The sequence below is a fragment of the Papaver somniferum genome, chromosome 3, assembly GCF_003573695.1.
Source record: "Papaver somniferum cultivar HN1 chromosome 3, ASM357369v1, whole genome shotgun sequence".
Classification (NCBI taxonomy): domain Eukaryota; kingdom Viridiplantae; phylum Streptophyta; class Magnoliopsida; order Ranunculales; family Papaveraceae; genus Papaver; species Papaver somniferum.
Window position 1 is genome coordinate 189382631 of NC_039360.1, and position 15568 is coordinate 189398198.

Genomic DNA, 15568 nt, shown 5'->3' on the forward strand with positions numbered 1-15568 from the left:
AATCAAGACGCATTCATCTGATCTAGACAGACTTCGTGTTGAGAAGGAGAAACTTGAAGCATCGCTTGTCTTAGCCCATGGACAGTGCAAATCCTTGGAAAAGGAAAACTTTGTCTTAAAAAACAATTCTTCTGCACAAACTAATTCTCATGAGTTACTGTACAGAATGAAATTTTCTCCAGAAGAAGATTGTGTCAAGAAAAGTTTTCATAACTTACAATCTTCTCCGGTGGCTATGAAGTTTAAACAAGTACCAGTTGTTACTTCTCCTCCACGAATTTATAGCTTCTGTTGAAAAGGAAATCACTATGCTAACCATTGCTTTACCAGAAAGAAACGTGTTTCTGAAACCAGACATCTTATAAAAATGATCTCTCTCCTAGAAATCATTATAGGACATTTGTAAATCCACGTGCTACCAATGAAAGTATGTCCTGTACTTATAAGAACACATCTGATAAATCTAAGTCTAGTGTGTGGAGACGAATTTCAGAAAATCCCCTAGAACCTATTTCTATAGGTCCTAGACTTTGTCATCAGAAAGGCTTCTCGCCTGTGATTCCCAGAAGAACTGATAGACGCACCTTTTTTCCTGGAAGCTGCAGTGAAAGGACTAAAAATGTTGTAATGAGACACCCTAAAAGAAATTACAGCTACTCTCTCAGAACCTATGGTGAGACTATGTCTCCCTCTGCTACTTAGCAGCAGAATGGTCCATCCTTGTGTCTAACTTGAGAGATACAATTATGTTATCCACGGTATTGATCTTCATTGATCCATTATTATGTTTTACTGTGAAGGCTCCATTGTGTGTCTTATGTTGAGCACCTTACAACTAAGTCGATTAACCTTGGCTTTGTTGGTTGTTCCATAAGATGATATATGTTGAGCTTTAAGAACTAAATTAATCAACTAGTTTGGTTATTTAGTTTGTACTCCATAAGTTTTCTTTCTTATGTCGAGTAATGAACGGTTAAGGTTGTCATATTCTATGATGAACTTAGTCGGGGTTCCATAAGTTCTCTTATGTTGAGCCCAAAATAATTAAATTGATTACTTCGGTGATTAGTTTGGTTATTTGTATTCCAATTAGATTAATTATAGGTTCTCTTGTAATTAATCTATTTGAGTTTTCATATATTCCACAAGTTCTTGTGTTGAGTATATGAAAGGCTACACTATCATGTTTTTTGGTTAATGTAGTCATATATTCCGTAAGGTTTTCCTTATGTTGAGTATTTGAACGGTTAAGTTAGTCATCTCCGTGTGATTGACTTAGTCGTAGCTCCGTGAGTTTACTTATGTTGAGCACTTTCAATTAAATTGATTACTTTTGTGGTTTGATTTAGTTGCGTATTCCAAATGAATTAATCATGGGTTTACTTGTGGTTAATTTGGTTGAGCTTTGGATATGGAAAATCATTCCTATGGTTTTTGGTATCCAATAAAAAAATCCTTCTTTTCTTTCGAAATTAAGGTCGCTCTTGTTGTTCTCTCGGGAATGACATCAAATGGGGGAGAGTTCTTTTGAACTTGTGCTTAATGGTAATATCTTGCGGGGAGTGCGGTTGTGGAATTTTATAGGGGTTATCTTGTATCTTAAAACTCCTTGATGAATGTTGTTAGCTTCGGCTATTAGATTGCATCTAAATTAAGTTGGTATGTATTCTTTTGGTCATGAAATGTCTCTTGTGGAAAATTCATTATGATCCCATTCTTGTACCTTTGCCAATTTTATTGACAAAAAGGGGGAGAAATATTGTAGTTCACACTACAAATACATATGGTTTTTGGATCATTGTGTAAGGGGGAGTGGTTTCCGTGATCGAGATCATTCTCAGAAAGATCATCCTCAGAGACATAAACACTTTTACTTTTGTCAAGTAATTTAGTGTTCTTTTGTGCTTTGAAGGCAACATCCTTTCCGATTTCGGATGTATGCTCATGATCAAAGATCTTTAGCTTTCCAACCAACGTGTTTCTGGAAAGAGCATCAAGGTTATTTCCCTCAACGATGGACTGCTTCTTAGAATCGTATCTAGATGGCAGCGAACTGATAATTTTCATCACAGTGTCCTTTTTAGGAATAGTCTTACCCAATGCAAAAGATGCATTAATAATTTCAGACACTTTGTGATTAAACTCATCAAATGAATCTTCATCTGCCATACGAAAGTTTTCTTAATCGGGATTAAGGTTTTGAAGCCTAGCTTCCTTCTCACTGGTATTTCCTTCGAATACGGTTTCTAAGATATCCCACGCATCTTTAGACTGAGTGCACGTAGTCACATGGTGCTGAAGATCTGGGGTAATGACATGTATGATGGCATTCAAACAATCGAAGTTTTGTTTTGAAACAAGTATCTCGGCAGCATTGTATTCGCCAATGTTCTTTGGAACGGTTGCATTCCCTACTGCCACAACGGGAGCATCATAGCCATTAACTACATAAACCCATGATTGAAAATCACGCGCTTGAAGAAAGGCACGCATAGCAATTTTCCACCACAAGTAATTAGAGCCATCGAAGACTGGTGGTACGTTTATAGAGAAAGCACCTTTGTCCATATCATATCGCTACAAACACAGACTTATGAGGTCTTTAATATGTTTGCATGCTCTGATACCAATTGAAAATGCGGGGGGTCTAACAACCACACCCAACAATTCGTCTGGAAATCTGAGAGGACTTACTCCAATACACTTTCTAGAGAATCAACTAGACAGTCAGACTCAATCTAGAATAAAGTATATCAAAGAGTTTAATATCTCTAACTCTTAATTTGATCCGCAATCAGCAAATAGAAATCTGCGAGCCTGATTGAATATAAGAGGAGTTACTTGAACGGTACCAAAGACCAATGTTCAAGTGTCAATCAATGTAAATCAACAACCAAAGGTTGGATATTCTAATTGATTTATCTTAACGCACAACCTGTGATATTTCAATTATATAACAAAATATAATGCGTAAAAGAAATAACACAGACACCAGAATTTTGTTAACGAGGAAACCGCAAATGCAGAAAACCCCCGTGACATAGTCCAGATTGAACACCGCACTGTATTAAGCCGCTACAGACACTAGACTACTACTAATTAACTTCGGACTGGACTTTAGTTGAACCCTAATAAATCTCACACTGATTCGAGGTACAGTTGCGCTCCTTACATCTCTGATCCCAGTAGGATACTACGCACTTGATTCCTTTAGTTGATCTCACCCACAGCTAAGAGTTGTTACGACCCAAAGTCGAAGACTTGATAGACAAATCTGTCTCACACAGAAAAGTCAATAGGATTGAATAAATCTGTTTCCCACAGAAATACCCAAGAGTTTTTGTTCCGTGTTTTGATAAATCAAGGTGAACAGAAACCAATTGATATACCGGACTTATATTCCCGAAGAACAACCTAGTATTATCAATCACCTCGCAGTAAACTTAATCGACTAGCGAAACGAGTTATTGTGGAATCACAAACGATGAGACGAAGTTTGTTTGTGATTACTTTTCTATCTTTCCTATCGGAGATATAAAATATCGAGCCAATTATTTCAATTGCACTCAACACGATAGAAAACAGCAAGATCATATCACGCACCTACAAAGATAATAGTTGGGTCTGGCTTCACAATTCCAATGAAGTCTTCAAGTCGTTAACCTACAGGGTCTCGAGAAGAAAGCTAAGGTTAAAGGAGAATCGACTCTAGTTATGCAACTAGTAACACACAAGAGGTGTGGGGATTAGTTTTCCCAGTTGCTAGAGTTCTCCTTTATATAGTTTTCAAATCAGGGTTTGCAATCTAAGTTACCTTGGTAACAAAGCATTCAATAATCACCGTTAGATGAAAAACCTGATTCAACCAAGCTAATATCTTTCAACCGTTAGATCGAACTTAGCTTGTTACACACAAATGAAATGTACCCTCATTTAGGTTTATGTAACTGTACCTAAACGTGTACACGAGGTTGGTTCACAAATAGTTAACCGAGGTTAGCCATATGATTACTCTCATATCAATTTTATTCATCTTAACCATAACTAGTTCAAGTGACTCAAATGAAACTAGTTAAAGAGTTGTCCAATTGTTTAGAAAAAACAATTGAAACCAAATCGGATTGATTCACTTGAATAAATCATGGACATTATATCCACGGTTTGTAAAGATTGCATTCCTTATGATTTAAATGTTTAAGTCCATGAACTGGCCGAATTAACAAAGTAACCAGCTTAAGTATGTTTACGGGTATGCGTACTTCAGCAACCGGTTTTTTGAGTATGTAAAGTTTCCAAACTTAGCAGAAATTTTCGGTCCGAAAACTTCCGCCAGTATGTGTACCGGTACGCATACTTAACCTGTATCCTTCACCGATTTCGTATACACACATATGCATACTCTTGGCTTCTGGTTTATGGATTTATACACTAATGTGCGAATACACTATATATGCTTATATCCAAATATGGTTACATCATCAACTCTTTATTTCAATCATTGAAACATTCTTCTATAATGATAATAGCCGTTTTCACACACTATTAGCATCAAAGCAATTTTCAAGATATTGAAATAATCATTATCGAAACATTCCAAGCCTACATCAAATGATTGTATCACACAAACCATGTAAGATGTTACTCGGAAATTTTCTCATGATATAAGATGAACTTGGTCGAAGCGAAAGCTTACTAACACATATTTCGAGAAATATTTAAGCGAGATATACTCAGCTCGAAATCTCAAATGTGTATAGAGAAAACTATATCGTAACACGACTTATGTTTCAATATAGGAGATAGTAGAAATATACTTTCCAAGTGATAGATGGGTTCAAGTCTCCACATACCTTTTGTCGAAGAAGTTCCACAAGCTTCCCTTAATAGTTCTTCGTCTTCAAGAGATGAACGTCGAGAGATCTAAGCTCGACTATATTATCTATGTCTTAGTCCGAGACATCTATAATAGTATAGAAATCAAGACTTATAGTTTTGATCACTAACGTTGACAAACATGCTTGAGATAGAAACGCATGCGAGTTCGACCGAGCAATGCTCTAACACACCCTATTCACTTTTTCCACCACCACCACCTTTGACTCTCTCCTTATCGTTAATCTCTATGTATCACTTCATTCTATATGTATACTCATCTTTTTGAAGGATTATGTATATTCATCAGATAAGCTTGTAAATGATGTGTTCAGGGTGAGTTTTTTTCTTTGCATTTTTTTTTTGAAGTTGTAAAACAAATTCATCTTTATACCCATATACTTGGACAAAGGAACGAATAGAAAATAGTGAAAATAAGTTCGTGGTGATTATGAGAAGAGACGGGGGTGAAAATAATGTTCGGCTATTTTTTCTGGTTATGGGCCAATTTCGGATTAACCTGGCCCACAACTCCATCTTCTTAACCCGAATTCCAGGGAAAGAAATCAGTTTTCTTTTTGTCATTGATTAACCTGTTTTTTACAAAGATCAAATAACTTGTAATTAAATTGTATAATTGATAAAATCGGTAAATTGCGTTCTAAATAAGTTCGTTTATGTTAAGAAAATTTATAAAAATTCATTGTAATTAGCTATATTTGATGGATTTATTTCAAAACTAAAAATCATCATCGTTCTTCATTTTTTGAATTCAATCGAATTCTAGGTTGTCACAGATTATTTTGGATCATTTAATTGAAATTGATAACAAATACAACGGTGAAGTTCGAATTCGATTGAAAATGTAAGAACAAAACTTCAAAGTTGATCAAATTTTGACCAAATCACACAAAAAAAAGTTGATATAAAAAGAGGACCACGAAAGTATGACGGACAAAATCTAATTAGTCACCGCATAGAAGGCCTCCTAAAGTTGGCCAATTAGTTGCACTTACATACTATGTCCTCTAACATTGGCTGGTGAAATATAACTGAATTAGTAGAATTGGTTTGTTCCTCATGCCGTGGGGGAAGGAAAAAAATGTTCATTGTTCTTTGGTTTACGTTGCACTATTGTGTTGATTTGAACTTCATTTAAAGAGGTTTCATAGACAACTCATCCTAAGTTGTATAATTGACATATTATGGCTTTTTTTTTTTTTTATATATGAACAATTAGACCACATTTTATTCAATCCAAAAAGGTGATTACATGTTTGTTTACAAGAAGAAGAACATCAAAATACAAGAAAATTAAAACCCGAATACAAATAAAGATGTCAATTACATGTAATTCGCGAAGAGAAAGAACAAAATACCGCAAAGGTACCTAATTTTTGTATGAAAAGTAGATAGAAAAGATGGTAATCCGGAATCAATTCCGACCATTTTGAATGTTTGTCTCATATAAAAAGAGATGTTCCAAAAGAAAAGAGTACTTATCCCTTAATTTTGTAGATATGAACGAAAAACTCGGATGCCCTAAATCCCTTGTGTCGAAGATGAACTCAAAGCGATGCCGTGTTGAATCGTCGATGTTCTCGAATCTAGAATAACAAGCCATGAAACAACCAACAAAGATTGAGCAAATCACCATCAAAGTGAAGAACTCTCACAACGAAGAAAGAATCGCCTAAAAAACGAAGATAAAATCACCAAAATGGTGAAGAAATGTGTCAAAAGACACCATAAATTAAAAACAACATCTTATTATACTAGAAAATCCATTAAAACTAAAGAAAAAAAGTAATCCTTGTTCATATCTGGTCCAAAAGGACCAAATCTGAGCAAGATAATAGTGACGGCTATTAAGGTTTCAGAAAGAGTTTTTTTGGAGAGAGAAGAGAAAGTAGCTTTTCATGAGTGTACATAAACCAAAAAAATGTAAGATTTTTTTTAATGGTTTGGAACAATGGTCTTGAGCTACATCCTTAACTCCTTATAAGGAGTTATTTCAGGCAATTACGGGGTTCGAACCCCTACCTCCGTAGTGGGAGGGAGCATGCCAACCATCAGACCGCTTGATGGTTGGAAAAAATGTAAGATTCACTAGCCATGAATTTAAAATGAGTTTTGAACTTTGGGTTGCTTGAATCCAGATTGGGGAAAATTATTTCTAGCCCAATTCTTCTTACTTTTTTTTTGTTTATTACAAACCCACCATTAAGAGTATATATATAAACAACCCATATAAATAGTTGAAATTACAAAATTAACCTCAATAAAGAAACTAATTTTAATTATTTTGTTAACTAAAAATCGTAAGTTGTAAATTTTTCTTTTGAAAACGGTTATAAATAAACTAATAAATGATAATCCCAATAAAATCTTCCTAAAAACTCTCCTCGGAAATCTGTTTTTAAATTTTGTTGGGTTATCAGTCCTTATATTTCTCATTTTCTAACTAATTTGAAGGTTAATAATATTAAATAATAAAATCTTCCTAAAAATCTCTTAAGAATATGTTTATAATTTTGTTCATCACTTGAACTTATTTTAACTAAAATATATTAACTTGAACAGTTTTATTTTACACAATCATTTGACCGTGAGAATTTTAGTCTTCACAATTCAGCGATAATCGAAATTTTCACATGTTGTAACTAGTTGCATTTTGTGAACATGACAATTATCATCAACTTACTGAAAATGATAATTGCTATTATCACGGCTTTTGGAATTTCGAATTTTCATAATATATCGATAGTCGTAACCATCATTTGTGGGAATACATTGCATTTGTAAAATCCAAAATTATCACCTGCTTATTCAAAATTCTACTTTTCAAATTTGGTAATAATTGCAACTTCTCAACCTAGAAGTATAAACAAACTAGTATCAGAGTATCCAAAACAAACTAGAGAATAGGGTACAGGGCCGGTCCCGAGGCAAGACAACGAAGCCTTACTTCGGGGCAGCAGAGTATGTGGGGCAACAAATTTGGAAAATTTCTAAGGGGGTTTTGCGTTTATAAACAACACTTTGGTCTAAATTGTGATCGTGAATAAAGATTGGGACAAAACGTTAATAATACGAGGGGCAGATACAAAGAACAAATTTGTGTAGTGGTTCCACTGGATATATCTAATAAAAATCAAATAAAAAAATTCATCCCCCATCGTTTCTCTCTGAACCTTTTCCGTTATCCCTGTTGCTGCAGGCGACATCCCTACTAGTTGAACATGAGTGTCAATGGGTACCATAATTGTCTTTGTCATTTAATCTTTTGAGTTTTGGAAATTTTCAGTCTTTTATGTTAGTACCTTCCCTCCATTTTCTACTTCGATTATTAACTGGGATCAGTTATTTGCCTGCAAACCACCTTGATAGAAAGTTCGCCTTGTTTTTCCTTTCCTCTCTTGAGCTCTGATAGTTGGCTATACTGATTAGGGTATCCAACTTTTCAACGTTTTCAGAGACTTAATCCTTGTTAAAAAAAACTCCACGGATGCGGTTATAAAGTCCTGTCCGTATCATTTAAATCATCTCATAAGGAACTGAAACTTGATCATCATCGTCAGATGATTATGAATTAAAAGAGCAGGTAATCGTCTATGGATATGCAGGCACATATGAAGGTACGAGTTAACGGAGACGCATTGTCGGTGGGGCAATAATTTTATTTTTTTCCTTGGGGCAGCAAAATCTCAGGGCCAGCCCTGATAGGGTAAACTGATTTCTAGAATTATGATACAAATAACTAGCCCATTAATAAACGTTGAGCTCAATAAACAATGAAACAACTATTAGTAGGAAGATAATCTCACACGTGGAACCGTAATTATCACCAAGGGAGATTTAGAAAATTCAAGTTTTCACCAAGGTGCCACTGATGAAAATTCCAGTTTCATACGTCATTAGATTGGTGGAAATTCTAGTTTTTATTTGTAATAATATGGTGTGATTGGTGAAAATTTATAATTTTGAATGAAAATTATAATTTTCCCTAATCGATAATGGCAATTGTCACCTCTGACAGACTTGCTCGGGGGAGGGGTGTTGGTTTTTAAATTCCAATCCAAAACAGACTTGGACTTGATTTATCAGACAACTAACACTTATGGGGGTTATGATCGGATACAAGATCAAACAAGAGAGACTTAATCGAAATTTAAAACAACAAAAATCAGGAAAAGAGAGGGAGGATTAAAGGGATGCAAATAAACAAAAAATGAAAACGACTACTCAAGTATCATTTATGTGATAGAGGTATATGTGATGCATCAGCAGTTATAGTTGCTAGGGCGGAGAAGTTCAGGAAAGTTATCTAATAACGAAGAAGGTATTCAATTAATTTTACAGAATTATTACGTTTCAATCTTTCACCTTATAGTTAGTAATTTAAGAGCAACATGATAATTAATGCACAAGATCACCATAATACTGTAACCTTGCTTTAAAAAAACAAAAAAAATACTGTACTCGGCATAATAAGGTGCTTCAATATGTTGATCTTAAATAAATATAATCTTTGACTGTGACCGGTTACAACATAATAAAATCAGCATAAGCAATTTAAGATCAACATAATTTCATATAATACAAGATCAACATAAAATTCAGACTTTCTTAAATTATTTCACAGTATTTGTGCCGCTCACGGTATTATTGAAATCGAAGCAAATATTCCTTAAGAAGATAAACCACAACCGAATTATGCTGACATGTATCCAATGAAAAATGATTTTTGTTAGGGGAGAGCAAAACATTATCCGAGGAGAGCGAAAACCGTAGTTGACTCATTAACTAGACCGATTTGAATTTTAAATATTAACTGGGACAAGTATACCCTTCCACACGCTCCCCCCACATGCTTACAAACCAAAACTAACTTGACTCACAAATCTGTTCACAACCAGTCGAACCTTTCTTCTCCCTTCTTACTTTTTCAGTTATGCAGTGATAAATGATCGACTGTGACAACATTAGTGATAGATACATGATTATACATGTCTATTAATTGCTGATCAATGGTAACTATAACCTTTTTTACTAACCAGTGCACAACTCCATTTAAAAGATAACTAGAATACGTATTTTCATATATGGAAAGAGCGTTTCCTATTTTTTTCCATGAATGTGTAAACATGAATTTCAGAGTGGCTATAATGTAGTGCCAACTTGTAATCACGAATCTTACAATCGTATCTACATACATATGCTACAGAAAATCCATTATAAGATTATTTAACTATGTTCTTGTATTTTTGGAATATATGCAACCATTACTACTCAATTGACATCAAAAGGCTGGAAAAAAAGGACGAGTCAACAGAATCAACATAGTGAACTTCAATGTATATCAAATTAATGAAACCAATGTAAAAGTATCCTCTGGAGGTCTTGAACAAGATCTGCAGACAGTGGAAGCCATAGGAAAAGAGATAACATTATTCAAAAGAAACAAATATAAAAGAAAATTGTATGGTTCATCTTATGCACTAATCTTTATGAAGACGAACCCTTTTTGTTTCTCTAGTTCCCACCATATCTTCATATTTCTTAATTCTTTTCATGTATGGTTCCGACCAGTTATCCGAGAAATTGTTCTTCTTCTTTTGTTTCTTCCAATAAGAGAATCTTGGAAGTAAAGGCAACGGAGAGTTCCGTTTCAATTTTAATCCGATGTAGTGATTGTTGTCGACGAAACCCATAGCCACCATATTTCTTCTTACCTTCGGGGAAGCTTCATTGGTTGTAGGAATAAAGGTCATGCTTTGTTCTTCACTCAAATATACAACTGTTGTGGTGAAAGCCTCGGCAATAATGAAACCACTCTCAGGCATTCTCATCCATTGGTTATTATCAATGCTGTCTTCCAATTCTTTTAGCAGATCGACACCCCACATTTGCTCATACATGGTCCTGTGTTGTTCTATATTTCCTAGCATTATTTCTCGCAAATACCTACAAGGGTTGTGATGTCTTACCTTGATAGCCAATTGCTTCAATAAAACATGGTAACCGCAATTTCCGTCAGCTGGCATCTCTTATGTAGCAGCGATGAATTTCTGCATTACTGAAGGAATATCACTCAAGTACCTTGGATCAACTAAGTTAGTATCCTTGTTTTGCGCTGCTAGACTTTTACGGTTCTTTTTTTCTCCCAATTTCACCAAAATATCGACAGTTTTATCGATATGCTCGTAGAAATACGGCTCTCGTACAGTTGATCTATCTTTTATTAGTTGCTTCTTGGACTTGCGACCTCGATGCACTTGGGATACTTCTGGCTCTTGAAGGTTGATGGTGCATGGAAATGCAATTGGTTTCAGTTGGGCAAGGATTCTTATCTGTTCATTTTCTGTCACTCGTTCCCATGTATCTCGAATCGCAAAAAACTCTGGTGTTTCTTCAAATGGTAGATTAATCCGGCTTGGAGATGGAGGTGAACTACTCAATTGCCTCCAAAACGGATCAATAATATTGAGCGGTATGACCTTACCTTGTCTCTTCAATGCACTTATTTCACATGCACATGGAAGACCATTAACCGTACGAGCCAAACAATTGCATGTCACATTCATCGACCCTACGTCAACATTCTTATGTATCTCATCATATAAAATCTTCAAAGCTTTAATTGACACAAAATTGAGGATTTCTTGAAATAAATTTTCGAGTCTGTGATCATGCATTTGCCTAGTTTTGCTTCTCTCGAACTCGGCCTCAACATGAACATGCTCATTTTCGTAAGAACAATGAGCACGAAGAAAACAATTAACAAAGTTACCTCGTGAGTTACCCAAGTGTAATTTCAACTTGGCGTGTGCACTCTCAACTCTGCTTGTGGAGATGTTGTTAAAATGTTTAATTTTATCGGTCCAAGCCGAAACAAACTTCTCTTTATATGGATCCAACCAAGTTTTGATAACATATCTCACAGCATCTTTACATTTCGGTTCCCAAGTGGAGACAAATTTATTTAAATTTTTCTTATATTCATCTTCAGATGGCGACGTGAAAACATCCTTCCATGCCTCATACCATTTTTTGAGTTCCTTTTTCTTCTCATCCTGCTTTTCCTTTTGTTTCCCCTTCTCTTTTTTTCGGGGTATGACAGTATCAATCTTCTTTGGTCTGTCTTTGTCATTGGCAGTTGCAGGTTTGAGTTTGAAGTAACATTTACCGTGAGCATACACGTTCTTCCCGATATGCCATGCACAAAGTAGATGAGATGATTTGGGAAACACGTGATGAATTGCACTAATTAAACCAACTTCACAATCTGTAACGAAAACCGATGGAATTTCATTTTTTCTATAGAGTCGCTTGATACATTCTAGAGCCCATATGTAGTTTGATTCTTTTTCTCGACTCATGAAAGCTACCGCAACAGTGAATGTTGCTCCCGTCGACGTGTGAGATACAACATGGAACAACGGTAACTTATATCTGTTGGTTTTATAGGTGCAATCCAATAGAAGAAATTCATGAAAACATTGTGCCAACTTCACCGAAACCGGATGAGAAAAAAAGAGATCAGTAACCTTCTTTGTCATGGGATCATACTTATACTCAACCGTGTAATGGTGTTCTTGTGCTAACTTAAAGAAGTGTTGTATCATAGATCTACCTTGCATTGCATACATTTTCAGCTTGCGCCTTTCATTATAGATGGTTCTCATGGTGGAACAGTTCTTAGGGTTATCTTTTTTGAGAGTAGTAAGAATTTCCCGAGGTCGACACCCACTTTCTGTCAATTTTTGGACTTCCATCTTTTCTTTTTCCTCCAACCTTCCAGCATAACCGTGTCCTACCAATGTGGTTGGAAGCTGGTGATTATGGTAACCACATCCAACTCTAAGCTTCCATATCTCATACTTATTGCAACTTCCATTTAGGCGAAATGGACAGTTACATTTGATGGTGCCACACTTTCTCTTTTTTGTTATGGTAGTCTTTGGCACATAGTTCTTCCCTCGATGACTAGTGTGATGACCACTTCTTTCACAACAGAGTTGTATCCGAGATCCTTGACCATTATCTAGAGTGTTCTTCATCTGTGATGATTTACACACAACCTGAAAATTGTGTTCTCTACCAATAGCCAAACACCACGATTGTAGTTCTTCTCTAGTACTGAAACCCTCCATCTTTAGAAAATATTCCGTAAAATCGATATGTTCATAGGACACCAAAGATTCAGGAATAGGATTAGGTTCTTTAGTGAAAGGTAGAGACGCAGATTGAACAAGCTAGACAACAACATAAAAGAAATTGTGTGTTACGTATTTCCCATTTACAAAAACAATGGTAAACAATGAAATTTTCAGGCAACAATGAAAACATATGTTTACGTAAAACTGCATAGATGAACCAAGCTTTTCAAAAATAAAATAAATAACAAATAAAATAATGTTAAACTGATTTTCATACCTGGGATTCTTCGTTTCCTGTAAAATCCGGTATATTTGAAGCATTATCTTCCAAACTTTCAAAATCTGAATAGTCAGTTGCCATTATGGATGCTTTCAATGGAGTAAATGTCGAAACAATACGATTGGCGACTAATAAGTCATAACTCGAGTTTTAGGGTTTCACGACATTTTTGATTGCTAAGGATCATAATGAATTGAATACATAAATTGTTTCTTTAAACTTCCGTTTCAATAAATAGACTTTAGGTTAATAAATAGACCTTAGGTTAAATTAGAGAGGTTAGGTTAGGTCGGAAGGGTATACTTGTCCCAGTTAATATTTAAAATTCAAATCGGTCTAGTTAATGAGTCAACTACGGTTTTCGCTCTCCTCGGATAATTTTTTGCTCTCCCCCTAACAAAAATCATGAAAAATCCCTTCTTTCAAGCATCGAATAAGATCCTAAAAATACGAATCCCAAAAACGAAAAAAAAATCTTCCCATAGTAACGGCCACTAATCGACCATAATCCAGGGAATCCATGAATTTTTTTTACATTTATTTTGTTAATAATACGTGACTAATTAAGGTTAATCCATTTCAGAAACGTGAAAATCTAAATCTAATCTGAAACTACTATTTTTAATCGATGATCTTATAATTTGGGCTACAAATATATGTTTTACTGACGAGTTTATGGAAGAGGGAATCAAACTTGGATCCTCATATATTTCCATATTGGATAATAATAATAGTTGCACAGTTTGCTGGTAAAATGACTAGAGTTTGTAGTTAGTAACTGCATCTCCTAGTGACACGAGTGTGAAGGAAAGGATAAGAGCTGTAGGAGGGAAAGATTGTTGTAATTGTTTAGTGGTGAGGAACGCACAGTTAGAACGTTAGGAGCACCAAAAAACATGAATTTATCCTTCTTATAGACATGTAAATGAGGGCAAACATGGTGCTGAAGCAACGTGGAGGTTGCTTATTTGGTCGCAAATCTACTGGCAATAAAATAAACATCCATATAGAGAAGATAACACTAACCATTCTAGCGAAAGACACAACCGGAGCAGCTCTATCTAAAATATATAATTCTTACATATACATACCAGATAGATTTATTTTGGGAGGTACACAGTGCATGGGCTACACACTATTATGCATGCAACATAAAAGGGGATAATCAATCAAGGAGACGAAGATAAAAGGGATATTCGATCTCATGGTTTAAGCCGAAGTTTCTTCTAAGCTTAAAATTGTCATCCAAATTGATTAAAGCTTACATCGGCGAGGACGCGCCGTTTTACACGTGGAGGGGACGGAAGATCCTAGCCACTACCAAGACAAAGCGGATGTACTCGATCGTTGCCGGAGACAACTATCACTCCTATTTTTGTAAGTATAGATAGATCCGCCAACCAGGTTCACTAATTCTTCTGTGCGTTCTGTAATTTTCTGAATTGCACGCAGTATTTAGAAGTATTTATGCCGCTATGCAATCTAATGTCTATTAAAAAGTGTAAAGAAAATAGACAGCTAGAGTTAAAAGATATCAACAATCTAAACATTCAATCACATCTCTCACACCACGTCGAGAGTTACGCTTACCTCCCCTCTCATTGGTCGGTGAACAAAATTCTCGCTCCTGATTGGCCGAAATACAAGTTAACCCCCTTACATTTCGTGACCGTCAATTTCTAATTAAATTGATTCGATCCGATGTTCCAAATTGATCGATAACGTTCACCCTCTTTTATATTGGTAGGTCGACGAAACCTTTGATTCTGATTGCCTGAAATTTTAGCAAACTTCTTACACCGCGTTTACATGATTTTTATAAAATCCGGACCGTAAACTTTGCTAAAACTAAAATCAAGATTTTTAGTACCATAAAATAAAAAAACGAAACATATCTTATTAATTTCCATATAAAAAGAGATTTTTATGCTTTTCCGAAACCAATTTTATTAATTTCCCTATTTTGTTTTATATACAATAATTTTTTTGAGCCTACCAAATATCCCACGGTCAATCCCACCGAATGACATGGCAACACTCTCCTGATTACTGGTTTTCTTTTTCTTATCTGACGTGTTTTTCCCCGTTTTCTTCTTTTCGATATCAACTTTTGACCTTGTGTTTTAGGAGAAAAAACCATGGAAAGAGATCACTAAAACATGTTAGAATTAAAGCCATCAAAGAACAAGAACAAGGTAGTAATACGTATACAAACCCTTATTAAAAATCAAACTTGATTTTGTTCATTGTGAAT

At 35.2% G+C, this 15568-nt stretch overlaps 1 protein-coding gene across 1 annotated transcript; it reads right to left on the bottom strand.

Moving 5' to 3' along the window:
* Positions 1-10922: 10922 nt before the first annotated feature.
* LOC113360443 lies at positions 10923-13395 on the bottom strand. The gene is made up of 2 exons (XM_026603952.1): positions 13312-13395; positions 10923-13130 (listed from the first exon to the last, which is right to left on the bottom strand). The coding sequence occupies exons 1-2, from the start codon at positions 13393-13395 to the stop codon at positions 10923-10925; spliced, it is 2292 nt and encodes a 763-aa protein (XP_026459737.1).
* Positions 13396-15568: the final 2173 nt, after the last annotated feature.

What these genes read in the sequence shown, in the direction of transcription:
- LOC113360443 (XM_026603952.1), bottom strand. Translation starts at nt 13,395, where the DNA reads ATGGCAACTGACTATTCAGATTTTGAAAGTTTGGAAGATAATGCTTCA. An exon ending in CAGGAAACGAAGAATCCCAG is followed by an intron (nt 13,131 to 13,311) that starts GTATGAAAATCA and finishes GTTGTTGTCTAG; the next exon opens with CTTGTTCAATCTGCGTCTCT.